The sequence below is a fragment of the Schistocerca nitens genome, chromosome 12 (genome assembly GCF_023898315.1).
Source record: "Schistocerca nitens isolate TAMUIC-IGC-003100 chromosome 12, iqSchNite1.1, whole genome shotgun sequence".
NCBI classification, from domain to species: Eukaryota; Metazoa; Arthropoda; class Insecta; order Orthoptera; family Acrididae; genus Schistocerca; species Schistocerca nitens.
In genome coordinates, this window is record NC_064625.1 from 88,013,171 (window position 1) to 88,033,187 (window position 20,017).

General features: G+C 45.2%; 1 protein-coding gene across 1 annotated transcript in view; it reads right to left on the reverse strand.

Annotated features, from left to right (window-relative positions):
• LOC126214925 (slit homolog 3 protein-like) overlaps window positions 1-20,017 on the reverse strand; it is a 143,228-nt gene that overhangs the window by 86,183 nt on the left and 37,028 nt on the right. The window contains exon 5 of the mRNA XM_049941565.1: window positions 19,510-19,815. Coding sequence (XP_049797522.1) covers window positions 19,510-19,815 — 306 coding nt within the window. The remainder of the gene's footprint in view (window positions 1-19,509; window positions 19,816-20,017) is intronic.

Genomic DNA, 20,017 nt, shown 5'->3' on the forward strand with positions numbered 1-20,017 from the left:
AAAAACTGTGTCCGAAACACAACAAGCCATTTACATCATACCACCCGGTATTATTATTTGCACTTAAACCTAGGTAGCTGAAATGATCTGCACGATACCCACGGACCACAAAAAAAGTATTAACTATGAAACTAAATGAAGCTGCAGTGCGAAAGTACATCTGGTATCTTTGAACGAAATCCACGCTACTAACGAGTTTCACTTGAGTATAATCATAATAAAATCCTAAGAATGGCTTAAATGGTTCAAATGGCTCCTATGGGACTTAACATCTGAGGTCATCAGTCCCCCATGACTTAGGACTACTTAAACCTAACTAACCTAAGGACATCACACACATCCATGCCCGAGGCAGGATTCTAACCTGCGACCGTAGCAGTCGCGCGGTTTTGGACTGAGCGCCTAGAACCGCTCGGCCACAGCGGCCGGCGTTCCTAAGAATGAAAAGCACCTCTTAAAAACTTACTTGTTAAGAAAGACCATAATGCAAAAAGTATACTCTAGAAAAAATTAAAATACAAAAAAAAATATGAAATGCAATCTTCACTATAATAACAACGAAAGAATGTAATCACAGACACGAACAGAAATAATGAAATCGCTGATCATCCGTCACAACTGCTGTCTCTAAATATCAGGTACACGCAAAGATGTGTTTCTGAACACTTCTAAAAGAAAATTAGAAAACACTGAAAACTGATTATTATTGATGCAGAAAAATATAATCAGTAACAAATAAACAGCAACAAAAATACCATACTACATGGAAGTCGGGGCTTCGAAATTGATGTAAAATCATATTATTCATAACTACCTCACGTGCAATACAGCAAATGTACCAAAATTTGTAAGATGTTCTGTTACAGATAATCTGATGATGGCCGTATAGCTGAAACATACCTACAGTTCAAATACAATAATACTCATAGCAACGTAAGTGGTTGTATAAAATTTTAAAAAAAAGCCCAAAGGATTACAAATACTAGATTTATTTATAAGTTCCATCGGACCTCATGCAGCAGCGTACCTCGGGAAACGGCAATAAAAACGGACTTGAGTACTCACATGTTGCTCGGATGGTGAACTCGGACGTAGCAGCTACCAATAAATGCCGATGTCAACTGTTTGCAGGTGAAGGAAACAGCAAGAGCGGGCTCGCCAACTAGCTACCGATCAAGTTCCGAGACTCACGCACAGGAAAGCACTGCCGTAAGCAATCAGGAACGCAGAGTCGCGAGTCTCGCCTGGGGCTGTTTGTGTGTCTGCCACGAACGTCACAGACTGCCGGAATGCCCCCGAAGTAGTCATGCAATAGTTTCCTGGTGCACCGTTGTTCCGGAAAACGCCGTGCCATCAGAGCGAGGGGGGAATCGGAGTTGTGTACAGCGCTGAGCAGCATTACCTTCTGAAGGACTTTAGCTGCAAAGAGCTCTGAATGTCTCACTGAGCCGGCCGAGGTGGCCGAGTGGTTCTAGGCGCTAGAGTCTGGAACCGCGCCACAGCTAACGCTCGCAGGTTCGAATCCTGCCTCGGGCATGGATGTGTATGATATCCTTAGGATAGTTAGGTTTAAGTAGCTCTACGTTCTAGGGGACTGATGACCTCAGAAGTCCGATAGTGCTCAGAGCCATTTGAACCATTTTGTCTCACTGACGCAGTCTCTGACATACACGGGATAGGCAAAATAATGTGAACAAACTGTTCAAATGTGTGTGAATTGCTAAGGGAGCAAACTGCTAAGGTTATCGGTCTCTAGTCTTACACACTACTTAAACTAACTTACGCTAAGGAGAACACAACACCCATGTCCGAGGGAGGACTGGAACCTCCAACGGAGGCAGCCGCAGGAACCTTGGCAGTACGCACTAATGTGAACACTTGTACTTGCTTGGGAATGGTTTATTAAGAAGGGGTTCGACCTCCGTTTACCCGTAATGCAGCTGCGATTCTTCTTACAAGGGAACCTCCCCATCGCACCCCCCTCAGATTTAGTTATAAGATGGCACAGTGGATAGGCCTTGAAAAACTGAACAAAGATCAATCGAGAAAACAGGAAGAAGTTGTGTGGAACTATGAAAAAATGAGCAAAATATATAAACTGATTAGTCTATGTGGAAGATAAGCAACATCGAGGACAATCTAACGACAGGAGCGTCGTGGTCCCGTGGTTAGGGTGAGCAGCTGCCTAACGAGAGGTCCTTGGTTCAAGTCTTCCCTCGAGCGAAATGTTTTATTTTTTATTTTCAGTTTCTGTGACAAACTATTATGTTTTCATCAGTTTTTTGGGAGTGATTATCACATCCACAAGAAAACCTAAATCGGGCAAGGTAGAAGAATCTTTTTACCCATTCGCCAAGTGTACAAGTTAGGTGGGTCGACAACAAATTCCTGTCATCTGACACACATGCCCTCACCAGTGTCGTATAGAATATATCAGACGTGTTTTTCTGTGGAGGAATCGTTTGACCTTTGTTTTCGGCTCCCATTGGAGAGGCACGTCCTTTCGTCTACTAATCGCACGGTTTTGCGGTGCGGTCGCAAAACACAAACACTAAACTTATTACAGTGAACAGTGACGTCAATGAACGAACGGACAGATCATAACTTTGCGAAAATAAACAAAGTAAATTTTTCACTTGAGGGAAGTCTAGAACCTAGGATCTCTCGCTCTGTAGCAGCTCACGCTAACCACGGGACCACGGCGCTACTGCGCTTCCGCTCTCCTTGATGTTGCTGATGTTGGACATGGACTACTCAGTTTATATATTTTGCTTATTTTTTCATAGTTCCACACAACTTCTTCCTGTTTTCTCGATTGATCTTTGTTCAGTATTTCAAGGCCTATCCACTGTGCAATCTTATAACTGAATATGAGGGGGGTGCGATGGAGAGGTTCCCTTGTTAGAACACTGGCATATAATGATTGTATGGCGTCCAGTGGAAAGTTACGCCGCTCTGCGATCTGAACCTCTTCTAACTCCTGTACTGACGAGGGAGGCGGAAATCTGCTCCGGAGTCTGCACTCCAACACAAGTGACACCCAATCACCTGACCTCGTTCGGTCTGGAACCGCGCGACCGCTACGGTCGCAGGCTCAAATCCTGCCTCGGGCATGGATTTGTGTGATAGGTTTAAGTAGTTCTATGTTCTAGGGCACTGATGACCTCAGAAGTTAAGTCCCATAGTGCTCAGAGCGATTTGACTTCGTTCGAAGTTCGTGATTTCCGCGGAGCGCCTCATTCTGTTCTCTCACGATGTCTAATGACTACTGAGGTCACTGGTATGGAGTACCTGGCAGTAGGTGGCAGCACAACGCAACTAATATGAAAAATTGATGTTTTTTTTTGGGGGGGGGGTGTCCGGATACTTTTGATCAGATAGTGTATGTGCCTATGAGTAAAGAAAAGACAAAAAATAAAAAAATGTCACTTTCGATAGTCAGTATTTAATGTCGGTTAACCGATGCATCGATAATTCATATATCGCTGGTATGCATCGTCTGTACGCGAGATTTCCACACTCTTAGACATCCCTAGGTCCACTGTTTTCACTGTGATAGTGAAGTACAAACGTGAAGGGACACGTACAGCACAAAAGCGCACAGGACGACCTCGTCTGCTGACTAACAGGGATCGCCGACAGGTGAACAGGGTCGTAATGTGTAATAGGCAGACATCTATGCAGACCATTACACAGGAATTCCAAACTGCATCAGGATCCACTGCGAAGTACTATGACAGTTACGCGGGTTTCATGGTCGAGTGGCTGCTCATAAGCCACACATCACGCCGGTAAATGCCAAACGACAGCTCACTTGGTGTAAGGAGCGTAAACATTGGACGATTGAACAGTCGAAAAACGTTGTGTGGAGTGGTGAATCACGGTACACAATGTGGCGATCCGATGGCAGGGTGTGGGTATGGCGAATGCCCGGTGAACGTCATCTGCCAGCGTGTGTAGTGCCAACAGTAAAATTCGGAGGCGGTGGTGTTATGGTGTGGTCGTATTTTTCAAAGAGGGGGCTTGCATCCCTTGTCGTTTCGCGTGGCATTAACACAGCACAGGCCTACATTGATGTCTTAAGCACCTTCTTGCTTTCCACTGTTGAAGAACAATTCGGGGATGGCGATTGCATCTTTCAACACGATCGAGCACCTGTTCATAATGCACGGCCTGTGGTGGAGTGATTACACGACAATGACATGCCTGTAATGGACTGGCCTGCACAGAGTCCTGACCTGAATCCTATAACACACCTCTGAGATGTTTTGGAACGGCAACTTTGTGCCAGGCCTTACCGACCGACATCGATACCTCTCCTCAGTGCAACACTCCGTGAAGAATGGGCTGCCATTCCCAAAGAAACCTTCCAGCAAGTGTTTGAACGTATACCTGCGAGAGCGGAAGGTGTCATCAAGGCTAATGGTGGACCACCACCATATTGGATTCTAGCATTACCGATGGGGGCCGCCAAGAACTTGTAAGTCATTTCCAGCTAGGTGTCCGGATGCTTTTGATCACACCGACAGATTTCTTCCCCATTCCAGCTACTACCAAACTATGTAACCTAACAGTAAACGTCTTACATAGGACTTCATTTAATCTCATATTCAGCACAACAAATGAGTACCAGGACTAAACATTAATATATCTGGGCTGCACATTCATGAAAGTTTGTTAGTTCCGTGTGTCATTTCTACCAGGTACAAAACTAACACGTTTGGTGACCTCACTGTATGAGAATGATGCAAATTACCATTCCCTGAACCCAACTGTGCAGCAGAATGTGCGCTCTCCTTACCTCCTGGGTGTCTGGACTAAGTTAAACGCAGTGTAGAAATGATGTGGACTCGTCTCAAAAGTCACACACATTACTGCTCTCATATTTAATGGAATATGGACTCTTGTTTTCTGAAATGTTTTTATTAAGTACAATATTTCACGCGCGTAACACATGCCAGAAGTGTTTCATTCCCGAGCCGTATCACGCTTAAGAATGCGCCAGAAATATCGGTATATTAAAGTATCAACATTTTTTTTTCAAGACATCGATGTCTTCTGTAAGCATCGATACAACATATATCGGTATTTTAAAAATTTGTCAATCCCTGATATACATCATACGCCGCAAATCTCCTACTGGTGTGTGATGGAGCGTACTTCTAGCACCAGCCTAACTCCGCAAATCTCCTACTGGTGTGTGGTGGAGCGTATACTTCTCGCACCAGCCTCTGGATTGGCTCTTAATTTCTCACAATTTCTCGTCGTGGTCATTGTGCGAGATACATGTAGGAGGAAGTGCTCTCACAAAATTTCTGTGCCGAACTTGTCCGTGGAGCAAAACGCAACTCTCACAATGTCTGCTAATAAGTTAGTCAAGCATCTCGATAATATTCTCACGCTGACTAAACCATCCCGTCACGAAAAGCGTCACTCTTAGTTGGACCTTCCATATGCCTTCTAGTAGTCCTACCTCGTGAGGGCCTCAGATTAATGAACAAAACTCCACTCAAGAATAGGCCAAACAACCGACTTGTACGCCAGTTACTTCTCGGATGATTTACACTGAACAACCAAAGAAACTGGTACACTTGCCTAATTTCAGGCAGGGCCACCACCAGCACGCAGAAGTGCCCCATCAAGACGTGGCAAGGACTGGACTAATGTGTCAAGTAGCGCTGGAGGGAAGTTTCACCATTAATCCTGCAGGACTGTTCATAAATCCGTAAAAGCACGAAGGGCTGGAGATCTCTTCTGAACAGCACGTTGCAAGACATCCCAGATATGCTCAATAATGTTTGGTGGCCAGCGGAAGTGTTTAAACTAAGAGGAGTGTTCCCGGAGTCATTCTGTAGCAGTTCTGGACATGTGGGGTATCGCCTAGTCTTGATGGAATTGCCCAAGTCCGTCGGGATGCACACTGGATATGAACGGATTCAGGCTCAAATTGGTTCAAATGGCTCTGAGCACTATCGGACTTAACTTCTGAGTTCATCAGTCCCCTAGAACTTAGAACTACTTAAACTGACCTAAGGACATCACACACATCCATGCCCCAGGCAGGATTCGAACCTGCGACAGTAGCGGTCGCGCGGTTCCAGACTGTAGCGCCTAGAACCGCTAGGCCACACCGGCCAGCTCGGATTCAGGTGATCAGACAGGATGCTTACATACGTGTCTCTGTCAGAGTCATCTCTAGACGTATCAGGGATCTCATATCACGCCAACGGCACGCGCCCCACACCATTACACAGCCTCCGCCAGGTTTAACAGTCCCCTGCTGACATTCAGGGTCCATGGACTCATGAGGTTGTCTCCATACCCGTACACGACCATCCGCTAGATACAATTAGAAACGGGACTCGTCCTACCAGGCAAGATGTCCAATGTCGGTGCTGACGTAAAGCTTCGTGTGCTGTAGTCATCAAGGCTAATCGAGTGGGCCTTCGCCACCGACAGCTCATATCGATTATGTTTCGTTGAATGGTCCGCACGCTTACACGTGTTGATGGCCCAGCACTGAAATCTCCAGCTGTTTGCGGAAGGGTTGCACTTCTGTCACGTTGATACCTTGCAACGTGATGTTCAGGAGAGATATCCACTCTCGTACTCTTACGAATTTATGGTCAGTTCTGCAGAATTCACGGTGTCAGTTCCCACCAGCACTACTTCAGACCGCCCGCATCTCGTGGTCGTGCGGTAGCGTTCTCGCTTCCCACGCCCGGGTTCCCGTGTTCGATTCCCGGCGGGGTCAGGGATTTTCTCGGCCTCGTGATGGCTGGGTGTTGTGTGTGATGTCCTTAGGTTAGTTAGGTTTAAGTAGTTCTAACAAGGGAACCTCCCCATCGCACCCCCCTCAGATTTAGTTATAAGTTGGCACAGTGGATAGGCCTTGAAAAACTGAACACAGATTAATCGAGAAAACAGGAAGAAGTTGTGTGGAACTATGAAAAAAATAAGCAAAACATACAAACTGAGTAGTCCATGTGAAAGATAGGCAACATGAAGGATAGTGTGTGCTCAGGAGGGCCGTGGTCCTGTGGTTAGCGTGAGCACCTGCAGAACGAGAGGTTCTTGGTTCAAGTCTTCCCTCGATTGAAAATTTTAATTTCTTTATTTTCGCGAAGTTATGATCTGTCCGTTCATTCACTGACGTCTCTGTTCACTGTAATAAGTTTAGTGTCTGTGTTTTGCGACCGCACCGCAAAACCGTGCGATTAGTAGACGAAAGGACGTGCCTCTCCAATGGGAACCGAAAACATTTGTTCGCAAGGTGATAGGTCAACCGATTCCTCCACAGGAAAACACGTCTGATATATTCTATACGACACTGGTGACGGCATGTGCTTCACATGACAGGAATATGTTGTCGACCCACCTTTTTTTGTACACTTGGCGAATGGGTAAAAAGATTCTTCTACCCTGCCCGATTTAGGTTTTCTTGTGGATGTGATAATCACTCCCAAAAAAGTGATGAAAATATAAGAGTTTGTCACATAAACTGCAACAAATGAATGCAACAGTTTCACAGTCGCACAGTTTTGCCTGTGCTCTATCAAAACATATGTTTTTAACGTTTTCAAATTTTTCCGTGTGTAGACCGTCAAATCCTGCATATGTCCAAGCAAATGAGAACATGTCCTGGAATTTTGGAGAGCGAAGTTGTTTACGTGTGAGTGCCTGAACTTTGATAATTGTCTGAAAACCAAAAATTAAACTTTTCAGTCGAGGGTAGACTTGAACCAAGGACCTCTCGTTCCGCAGGTGCTCACGCTAACCACGGGACCACAGCGCTCCTGAGCTCACATTATCCTTGATGTTGCTTATCCTGCGCATGGACTACTCAGTTTGTATATTTTGCTTATTTTTTTCATAGTTCCACACAATTTCTTCCTGTTTTCTCGATTGATCTGTGTTCAGTTTTTCAAGGCCTATCCACTGTGCCAGCGTATAACTAAATCTGAGGGAGGTGCGATGGGTAGGTTCCCTTGTAAGTTCTAGGGGACTGATGACCATAGATGTTAAGTCCCATAGTGCTCAGAGCCATTTGAACCATTTTTGAACTACTTCGGACAGTATAGTCCAATGCACGTCGTGTTGCGGCACTTCTGCGTGCTGGTTGGGACCCTACACGATATTAGGCAAGTGTACCAGTTTCTTTCCTTCTTTAATGTTGTTTACTATTTTCGTTGGTGTTTAGAATGGCACCTAAAGTAGCAATAATGTACTTCTTAGGAAGAACCCTAGCATTAGTTTTAGAGTTTCCGCGAGTTGATTGTATTTACATTTCTGAACCTTTCACTGAAGACCGTGCCTTTTCTATAGCAAATAAAAATAACCATGGCGATGTAAAACTGGTTTGAGCGATCAACTACTGACACATATCTCTGTGACTTTTGCAGTATCTCAGAGGTGACTCTATAACTAATATCTTCCATGACTTGTTGATTCTTCGGCACCATTCTACATACAAAGGAAAAAGTACCATGATTCGTAAATGGTTGTAGCAGGAGCACATTTTGTGTCAACTTCAAGATGTATTTCTTGCTGAGAAGATCAATCCAACTTATTGAGCAGGTAGTGGGATATGCAAAAGAGAGTTGAAATGTGTTTGCAGTAGTACAAAGACTTATTTACCAATAGTATTTCCTTCCGGCAACATAAAACAAATTAAATTCGATTGTAGCTCTTGTTCATGTTTAGCATTTTACTTGTCGAAATCAGCAGTAAGAGAATTTTTTGTTATTATATTTATTGCACCCAAATGCTCGCATGAAAATATTCTTCAGTAGCGCCATAAAAAGTCTTGTTCTTCAAACAGACATAAAAATTCAGTGTAAAACAATGAAAAAAGAGTCGTTAAATAATAAAAATTTGGAAGTGGTGACATGAAAGTAGTCTGACCCTCGCCAAATTTTGACGCAGCCTTAGGCCAAGAATCAGGCAATGGTAACATTTTTATATTTTAGATAGTTTAGCAACGTGTTCACGGAGCTTATCAGTGTAATAGATGTATATTTGTAACGAAGTTTTCCTTTATTTTCCTCTTTACCATGTTGGACTTCCGTGATGAAATTAAGTGCTTGTCTTTGCAGTAACACTGCTCAGTAATCATCGACGATATTTTATTTAATCACCTTTTTCCATAATCGACATAAAGTCCCTTCGTAGAAACGAAGTAAACCGGTTTTTGATAGTCTAAAAGTAATCGTGTCTGCAGAACAAATTATAAGAACTATGTTCTGTCAGTTTATGTAAACCACAAAATTTTGTTATAGTACTTTTCTTGCTCTTATTGTAATGATGTCTGAAAATATATAATTTTTAATAAAATAACATGGTCTTACGCATAAAGTCGATAAAAATATGCAAAAGTAAAAGGATAATAAAGAATATTTTAGGCGTAATTTTACACTTGCGCAATTATTGTTAACATACATATATTTAAATGTCAGTCAGATGTCACCCCACTAACAGTGGAATAAATTTAGTGAAAACTGTTTAAGAAAGGTAACAAAAGATCATTTTTATTTTATACATAAAGAATCGGTGAGCAACTTCCGTAGCCTACCATCGAAGGCTCGAGCTGGTCCGCTACTTGTGTTCACCCTTTCGTGTTCTTCTTTTTCTTCTCCTTCTTCATATTCCTCTTCTCCTCCTCTTAAGGAAGTAACTTGCTACTCTTGGACCATCTGAATCTTCATTGATTGCCTGTTTAATAAAGTTTGCCGCTTATTTGAAGATACACTACTCCCTCGGGCTAACGGATTTGGAAACACTGTAGCAATCTGTTGCTTCTATGAATAATGTTTTCTTCAGTTCTGATGCTTTATTTTGGTGCACATGACAGTAAAGCCACATGACAGTCGCATTTTGTTGAGAATTTTGCTTTGGCGAATGCATACCTGATCCAGCTGAATCCAAGAATGCAGAATCAACTAAGGAATGATGGAGAAGGTAAGAGATGATTGACGAGTGTGTTTATTTGTGTTTACCTTGTGTACGAATTTCAGTTTGCTCGCATAGAACTATAAAACCTGTACAAGATACGAATAGGGTAGCTGAGCATATTTGTGTGCTGCCGTGGCGTACTGTAGAATTTTGTTACTTTTCTATTTTACATTGGCTGCCAAGTATGGGCAGTCAAACTGTTTACCAATTTTATACATTTCTTACACATACAAAAGCTTCATACTCTCATTCACACACACTCTTGTAGTAGTTCAATTGCATATTGCGTTAATTATTGTATATTGTTTCATTGCTGGTGCTCTCATTGCTTCATACTGCATACAACACAGGGAATGGTCATCATACGTTTACTCCAACGTTTCTTAAGAAGAAACAAGTTTCTCAGTAAATATTTACGACTCACCAAACCAACAACGCCCTCGGTGAACTAGGAAGCTCTAATCTAGCACAACTACCTTGGTTGTTTGTGTACCATTTTCATCTCTTTTTCTAGTGAAATATGATTTTCTATCGATTAAGAGCTCACTTAAGTTATTTACCTCTGCCGCCACCTCATTTTTATTTTTGTTAAAATACACTCCTGGAAATTGAAATAAGAACACCGTGAATTCATTGTCCCAGGAAGGGGAAACTTTATTGACACATTCCTGGGGTCAGATACATCACATGATCACACTGACAGAACCACAGGCACATAGACACAGGCAACAGAGCATGCACAATGTCGGCACTAGTACAGTGTATATCCACCTTTCGCAGCAATGCAGGCTGCTATTCCCCCATGGAGACGATCGTAGAGATGCTGGATGCAGTCCTGTGGAACGGCTTGCCATGCCATTTCCACCTGGCGCCTCAGTTGGACCAGCGTTCGTGCTGGACGTGCAGACCGCGTGAGACGACGCTTCATCCAGTCCCAAACATGCTCAATGGGGGACAGATCCGGAGATCTTGCTGGCCAGGGTAGTTGACTTACACCTTCTAGAGCACGTTGGGTGGCACGGGATACAGGCGGACGTGCATTGTCCTGTTGGAACAGCAAGTTCCCTTGCCGGTCTAGGAATGGTAGAACGATGGGTTCGATGACGGTTTGGATGTACCGTGCACTATTCAGTGTCCCCTCGACGATCACCAGTGGTGTACGGCCAGTGTAGGAGATCGCTCCCCACACCATGATGCCGGGTGTTGGCCTTGTGTGCCTCGGTCGTATGCAGTCCTGATTGTGGCGCTCACCTGTACGGCGCCAAACACGCATACGACCATCATTGGCACCAAGGCAGAAGCGACTCTCATCGCTGAAGACGACACGTCTCCATTCGTCCCTCCATTCACGCCTGTCGCGACACCACTGGAGGCGGGCTGCACAATGTTGGGGCGTGAGCGGAAGACGGCCTAACGGTGTGCGGGACCGTAGCCCAGCTTCATGGAGACGGTTGCGAATGGTCCTCGCCGATACCCCAGGAGCAACAGTGTCCCTAATTTGCTGGGAAGTGGCGGTGCGGTCCCCTACGGCACTGCGTAGGATCCTACGGTCTTGGCGTGCATCCGTGCGTCGCTGCGGTCCGGTCCCAGGTCGACGGGCACGTGCACCTTCCGCCGACCACTGGCGACAACATCGATGTACTGTGGAGACCTCACGCCCCACGTGTTGAGCAATTCGGCGGTACGTCCACCCGGCCTCCCGCATGCCCACTATACGCCCTCGCTCAAAGTCCGTCAACTGCACATACGGTTCACGTCCACGCTGTCGCGGCATGCTACCAGTGTTAAAGACTGCGATGGAGCTCCGTATGCCACGGCAAACTGGCTGACACTGACGGCGGCGGTGCACAAATGCTGCGCAGCTAGCGCCATTCGACGGCCAACACCGCGGTTCCTGGTGTGTCCGCTGTGCCGTGCGTGTGATCATTGCTTGTACAGCCCTCTCGCAGTGTCCGGAGCAAGTATGGTGGGTCTGACACACCGGTGTCAATGTGTTCTGTTTTCCATTTCCAGGAGTGTAGATGTGCCCACGTTCTTTGTAACATTTTAACTCAGTAAATAGCGAATCTCGAAACACGTTGGCGCTCAGTACGTCAGTTAATATCCTATTCAGTTACTTCGTGTTTACGATAATTAGCAGAACACAGAAAGATATTTAGCCAACAAAGCGAAGAAATGACACCTTCCGCCATTCCCAGTAAGAATTTTTTTTTTCCAATTTGCCGATTTCCGCAGACAACTTTTGACGCCTAAACCACACTCCCCAGTATTCAGAACAAACATAGCTTACAGCACTCTCGATTAAATTCGTCTAGGCATGATAGTTTACTGGAACATTTGGTTGTGGAGATCTATTATATTAGTGACATATTTGACTGTAAGTGTCTCAAACGCTGTTCTTTATCTAGATATGTTCGTAGTGTTCCCAATGACATTTTTGTTTTGAGCGTGACGTAAAATAGAAAGCCTATGAAATAAGTTAAAAGCTAATTAAACAGTAAACAGTGCTTAGTTAATTAGGGACTGAATGTAGAGATTTCTTCACTCTTCTCTTTAAGATAATAATGGATTTTGCTTTGTAAGTACTAAAAAGACAAATAGTAGTCAAGATTTAAGATGCGTTTCACATTAATGATCTTCGTTAAAATTTCAGAGTGGATTCTGCATTACGTGAAAGGATTCGCAACTTATTGTCCCCAACGTTTTTAAGTGAAGATCTCAAACTGTTTAAACACGTGCCCGCATATTCTCTCACAGGTCACTGCAACTCTGACTAGCTTTTTTTTTTTGCATCAACATTTACTTTCCCTCTTCTGAATCTTCTATGCGAAACGTCACAAATTCCTCTCCCCAGCCAATCTCTTCATCTCAGAGTACCAGTTGAAATCTACGTCCTCAATTATTTGCTGGATGCATTCCAATCTCGGTTCTCTTCTACAATTTTACCCTCAACAACTCCCTCTAGTACGGTGAAAGTTATTCTCTAATATCTTAACACTGGTCCTATCATCATGCCCTTCTACTTGTCACTGTTTTCCTTATATTCTTTTCCTCGACGATTCCCTCGTTCCGTACCTTATCAGTCCACCTTATTTTCAAGATTATTCTGCAGCACCACATCTCAAATGCTTCGATTTTCTTCTCTTCCGATTTTCCCATAGTCCGCGTTTCACTACACAACCGCTGTGTTCCAAACGTACAGTCCCAGAAATTTCTTCCTCAAATCGAGGCCTGTCTTTGATACTAATAGACGTCTATTGGCCAGGAATGCCTTTTTGCCAGTGCTAGTCTGTTTTTTGTGTCCTCCATTGTGGGCTACCAAGCTCCCTAGGTAGCAGAATTCCTTAAGTTCGTCTACTTCGTGATCACCACTTGTAATGTTAAGTTTCTCGCTATTCTCATATTTGCTACTTCTCACTGCTTCCGTCTTTGTTTAAAAAAATTGTTCAAATGGCTCTAAGTACTATGGGACTTAAAATCTGAGGTCATCAGTCCCCTAGACTTAGAACTATTTAGACCTAACTAACCTAAGGACACCACACACATCCATGCCCGAGAAAGGATTCGAACCTGCGACCTAGCAGCCGCGGAGTTCCGAACTGAAGCGCCTAGAACCGCTCGACCACAGCTGCCTGCCGTCTTTCTTCCATTTACTCTCAATACATATACTGTACTCATTCCACTGTTCATTTCATTCAACAAATCCTGCAACTCTCGCAGGATGGCAACGTCATCAGGGAAGCTTACCACTGATTTTCTTTCACTCTGAATTTTAATTCCACTCTTGTGCCTTTCTTTCATTTCCGTTATTGGTTCTTCGAAGTATAAATTGAACAGCAGCGGCAAAAGACTGCATTGATTTCTAATTTGAATTAAGCACTACATGGCGTACTTCAATGTTTTCAAAAGTTTCAAATCAGAGATCTTCTAACAGAAAAAATTTAGTACCAATTGTCTTTTCAAAACGGTCTCATTATGTTATCCGTTGATGGTTTCAGTTTAATTATGTATATAATACGAAATAAAATAAGTGTTACAAGCGGTCTGTTAAAGCATCATTAGAAATATTTTTATTTTATTGGGTAACAACACTTGAACATTCGTGAGTCAATTTCATCATTGTTTCACGGAACATAATATAAAAAAAAAGCCCATCCATAACAATTCTGGTAGGCACTAATATTACCTCATTAAAAAGTTGTGTTAAGAGCACAACTGTAACGCTTTTATGCATTGTACGAATCCAAGACGAACAAGTGCTATTTTAATACACATGCCATCTCCTACCATGCTTCGGATTTCCTAGATCTGTGATTTTCGTCATTATCTGTTGATGGTAGCTACTCTTTCTTGACAGACTATATCTCGTTCACAGGTATACACGTCAACATGCGTGGTGTATTTCATCACAGGAGTGTAAAATACTGCATCTTCCACGAAAGCAGTCGACAACCTTGCTAAATAATTTCATTTGCGCCCGCACACACACACACACACACACACAGAGAGAGAGAGAGAGAAAATCAGAGAGAGAGAGAGAGAGAGAGAGAGACCATCTTGGAGAGAGAGAGAGGCGCACGCACACACACACACACGCACACACACACACAAACACACACAAGCCATATCCATTCACAGTTTTCCATAATGAAGAAAGCAGAGAGTGATTAGGCATTTAAAATTTTGATTATTGCAATGACGTGTGAGTAATTCTCAACTCTCTCGTGACTCTACAATGATGATAATATAAGCATAAAAATGCTGCAAATGTTGTTTGTATGATAATATAGAAAGAGTTTAATTTTATAATCTCATTGAAACAATGTAATGTCCATTCTTATTTAATCAAATGTTTTGAAACTTGCCATAATATAGAAAATACACATCGACAATAGTAATACAAGTATTTATGCTTACTGATGATTGTATTAGCCGTAATTTAAAGCAAAAAAAAAATCTTTTCAGGTGCCTAACTGTTTCTGACACTCTGGCATAGCTGGAATAGTAATGTAGCCTTCTTTCTTCTTCTAGTGGAGACAACAGCACTTTGCCAGGAGATGGAAGCAGAATACGTGCTTCCTAAAACATCACTGACTCATTGCAGATTGACATGGCAGAAAAACTTGTACAAGGGTTGACTAGAAAGTAATGCACCACATTTTTTTTTTCTCAGCCGAAAACAATGCTACTATTTCGAAACGTCAAGTACGTATTGTTTGAAGACTCCCGAGTGAGTGCGCCAAGTTTCCGTCACTTCCGACAGATAGCGTAGAGGCAGCACAGTTTCAAAATGGCGTCTGTAGGTGATGTACGTTACAAGCAACTTGCCTCATTGAATTTCTCACTGCAGAGAAACAAACTGTGGGGAGTATTCACAAACGCTTCTGTCAGTCTGTGGAGCATCTGCTGTCGACAGAAGTGCAGTTAATCGCTGGGAACAGAGGGTTAGGTCGTCAGAAGGCGGTTCGGAGGATCTCCACAATTTGCAGCGGTCGGGGGGACCATCCATGGCCGTCACACCTGATACACCTGACCTAGCCCCTTCGGACTTCCGTTTCTTTGGGTCATTAAAGGACGCCATTCATGGAAGACATTTTGAGGACGATGAGGAGGTGATTCACATGGTGAAGCACTTGTTCCGCGGCCAGGACAAGAAATGGTACCGATAAGGCATACACGCCCATCTTTCGCGCTGGAGAAACGCCATAGAACGGGGTGGAGATGTTTTGGGAAAATAGGGTCTGTAGATAAAACACCATTCTTTCGTTTGTGTAATTCTCATTATGTTCAATAAAGAATTAAAAATATGGCATTTCAGTCTTTGATCGCTATTTTTTATTTTGAATGACCCGTTTCAGGCTAGCTGCCCATCTTCAGATCTGTTAGATAAAGTTAAAAATATAATTAACAAGAGAGATATATTTACTGATAGAGCTATCTTAGTTTACAAAAAGAAATTTTGGAATGTATTAAATGCCAACATACCATATATTGCAGTTACAGGGTAACCTGTCAGTACAGAACTACTGGTATGCTGTCATAACTAAAGTAATTTTTTTGTTAAAAATATCACAGTTCGGAGAAACCTGATTGGTAAAAGCATAAAGTGCCCTCTATCTGTCAGAAATGTGCATATCTATCACACGTAATAATGGCGAATATACCTTCTAATAATAAGATAATTTTTAAAGAAATAACATATATATATATATATATATATATATATATATATATATATATATATATATATATATATGTGTGTGTGTGTGTGTGTGTGTGTGTGTGTGTGTGTGTGTGTGTGTGTGTGTTATTTCTTTAAAAATTATCTTATTATATATATATATATATATATATATATACACTCCTGGATATGGAAAAAAGAACACATTGACACCGGTGTGTCAGACCCACCATACTTGCTCCGGACACTGCGAGAGGGCTGTACAAGCAATGATCACACGCACGGCACAGCGGACACACCAGGAACCGCGGTGTTGGCCGTCGAATGGCGCTAGCTGCGCAGCATTTGTGCACCGCCGCCGTCAGTGTCAGCCAGTTTGCCGTGGCATACGGAGCTCCATCGCAGTCTTTAACACTGGTAGCATGCCGCGACAGCGTGGACGTGAACCGTATGTGCAGTTGACGGACTTTGAGCGAGGGCGTATAGTGGGCATGCGGGAGGCCGGGTGGACGTACCGCCGAATTGCTCAACACGTGGGGCGTGAGGTCTCCACAGTACATCGATGTTGTCGCCAGTGGTCGGCGGAAGGTGCACGTGCCCGTCGACCTGGGACCGGACCGCAGCGACGCACGGATGCACGCCAAGATCGTAGGATCCTACGCAGTGCCGTAGGGGACCGCACCGCCACTTCCCAGCAAATTAGGGACACTGTTGCTCCTGGGGTATCGGCGAGGACCATTCGCAACCGTCTCCATGAAGCTGGGCTACGGTCCCGCACACCGTTAGGCCGTCTTCCGCTCACGCCCCAACATCGTGCAGCCCGCCTCCAGTGGTGTCGCGACAGGCGTGAATGGAGGGACGAATGCAGACGTGTCGTCTTCAGCGATGAGAGTCGCTTCTGCCTTGGTGCCAATGATGGTCGTATGCGTGTTTGGCGCCGTGCAGGTGAGCGCCACAATCAGGACTGCATACGACCGAGGCACACAGGGCCAACACCCGGCATCATGGTGTGGGGAGCGATCTCCTACACTGGCCGTACACCACTGGTGATCGTCGAGGGGACACTGAATAGTGCACGGTACATCCAAACCGTCATCGAACCCATCGTTCTACCATTCCTAGACCGGCAAGGGAACTTGCTGTTCCAACAGGACAATGCACGTCCGCATGTATCCCGTGCCACCCAACGTGCTCTAGAAGGTGTAAGTCAACTACCCTGGCCAGCAAGATCTCCGGATCTGTCCCCCATTGAGCATCTTTGGGACTGGATGAAGCGTCGGCTCACGCGGTCTGCACGTCCGGCACGAACGCTGGTCCAACTGAGGCGCCAGGTGGAAATGGCATGGCAAGCCGTTCCACAGGACTACATCCAGCATCTCTACGATCGTCTCCATGGGAGAATAGCAGCCTGCATTGCTGCGAAAGGTGGATATACACTGTACTAGTGCCGACATTGTGCATGCTCTGTTGCCTGTGTCTATGTGCCTGTGGTTCTGTCAGTGTGATCATGTGATGTATCTGACCCCAGGAATGTGTCAATAAAGTTTCCCCTTCCTGGGACAATGAATTCACGGTGTTCTTATTTCAATTTCCAGGAGTGTATATATATACTCCTGGAAATGGAAAAAAGAACACATTGACACCGGTGTGTCAGACCCACCATACTTGCTCCGGACACTGCGAGAGGGCTGTACAAGCAATGATCACACGCACGGCACAGCGGACACACCAGGAACCGCGGTGTTGGCCGTCGAATGGCGCTAGCTGCGCAGCATTTGTGCACCGCCGCCGTCAGTGTCAGCCAGTTTGCCGTGGCATACGGAGCTCCATCGCAGTCTTTAACACTGGTAGCATGCCGCGACAGCGTGGACGTGAACCGTATGTGCAGTTGACGGACTTTGAGCGAGGGCGTATAGTGGGCATGCGGGAGGCCGGGTGGACGTACCGCCGAATTACTCAACACGTGGGGCGTGAGGTCTCCACAGTACATCGATGTTGTCGCCAGTGGTCGGCGGAAGGTGCACGTGCCCGTCGACCTGGGACCGGACCGCAGCGACGCACGGATGCACGCCAAGATCGTAGGATCCTACGCAGTGCCGTAGGGGACCGCACCGCCACTTCCCAGCAAATTAGGGACACTGTTGATCCTGGGGTATCGGCGAGGACCATTCGCAACCGTCTCCATGAAGCTGGGCTACGGTCCCGCACACCGTTAGGCCGTCTTCCGCTCACGCCCCAACATCGTGCAGCCCGCCTCCAGTGGTGTCGCGACAGGCGTGAATGGAGGGACGAATGCAGACGTGTCGTCTTCAGCGATGAGAGTCGCTTCTGCCTTGGTGCCAATGATGGTCGTATGCGTGTTTGGCGCCGTGCAGGTGAGCGCCACAATCAGGACTGCATACGACCGAGGCACACAGGGCCAACACCCGGCATCATGGTGTGGGGAGCGATCTCCTACACTGGCCGTACACCACTGGTGATCGTCGAGGGGACACTGAATAGTGCACGGTACATCCAAACCGTCATCGAACCCATCGTTCTACCATTCCTAGACCGGCAAGGGAACTTGCTGTTCCAACAGGACAATGCACGTCCGCATGTATCCCGTGCCACCCAACGTGCTCTAGAAGGTGTAAGTCAACTACCCTGGCCAGCAAGATCTCCGGATCTGTCCCCCATTGAGCATCTTTGGGACTGGATGAAGCGTCGTCTCACGCGGTCTGCACGTCCAGCACGAACGCTGGTCCAACTGAGGCGCCAGGTGGAAATGGCATGGCAAGCCGTTCCACAGGACTACATCCAGCATCTCTACGATCGTCTCCATGGGAGAATAGCAGCCTGCATTGCTGCGAAAGGTGGATATACACTGTATTAGTGCCGACATTGTGCATGCTCTGTTGCCTGTGTCTATGTGCCTGTGGTTCTGTCAGTGTGATCATGTGATGTATCTGACCCCAGGAATGTGTCAATGAAGTTTCCCCTTCCTGGGACAATGAATTCACGGTGTTCTTATTTCAATTTCCAGGAGTGTATATATTCTTTCGAAAATGTGCGTTTCCTCTTCTATGTACTGATTGGTGGTGGAGAGGATTTCCCTACGTCAGAACGTATACAGCGCCAGGCCAATCATGTTTAGTTTTGATAAACAGTAAAGAATTGTTGAAGAAAAGAAAGCGGTGCATTATTTTCTGGGCAACCCTCATAACAAACTATCAAGGAAAACATGCAGATGGTGGTGTTTGCGGAAATCCCCTGAACATACTATTCGTTGGCTATGTGACCTCTGACACAAGCCTGTCATTAGATACTCTAGACACAAGTAAATACTGTAACATCGTGCTTTTGCAGTTGCTGTGTGACCTGTTAATGTTGACTACTCTGGACGCCAGCCAGTAGTCGTATTGATGCTACTGAAGAGCGTATCTCCCTCCTGCAATGTACCTATCCCTAGACCCTTCTGGCCGCTGTCCTTTGGACAGTGAGCAGCCGTCGCCACACGGATGTCCTTTCCAGCCAGTGGTCCAGGTCCCGAGCACTGCGGAACGACATCGCCGAAGTTGATGTGCTGTGATGTCAGCCAGGCAGCGATCGCAGCAACACTGCAGTTGGTGCAGTCCCATGGGTTACGTCCCAAGCGCAGAAGTTTCAGTGATGGCGCCCCGGCAAACAGCTCGGTTGGCAGTCTGTGAACAAGACACAAACACTGTAATTCTCACTAGTCTTCAGCGGTTCCAGAACTTGCTCGGTCCCGCTCATTCTGTTTTGTAAACAGGAACTGTTGATGACGATGATTTTGGTTTGCGGGGCGCTCAACGTGGTGGTCATCAGCGCACGTACAAGTTCCAGTCTTTCCATTTCCAGTCTCTGCACTCCCCGATAAGATGA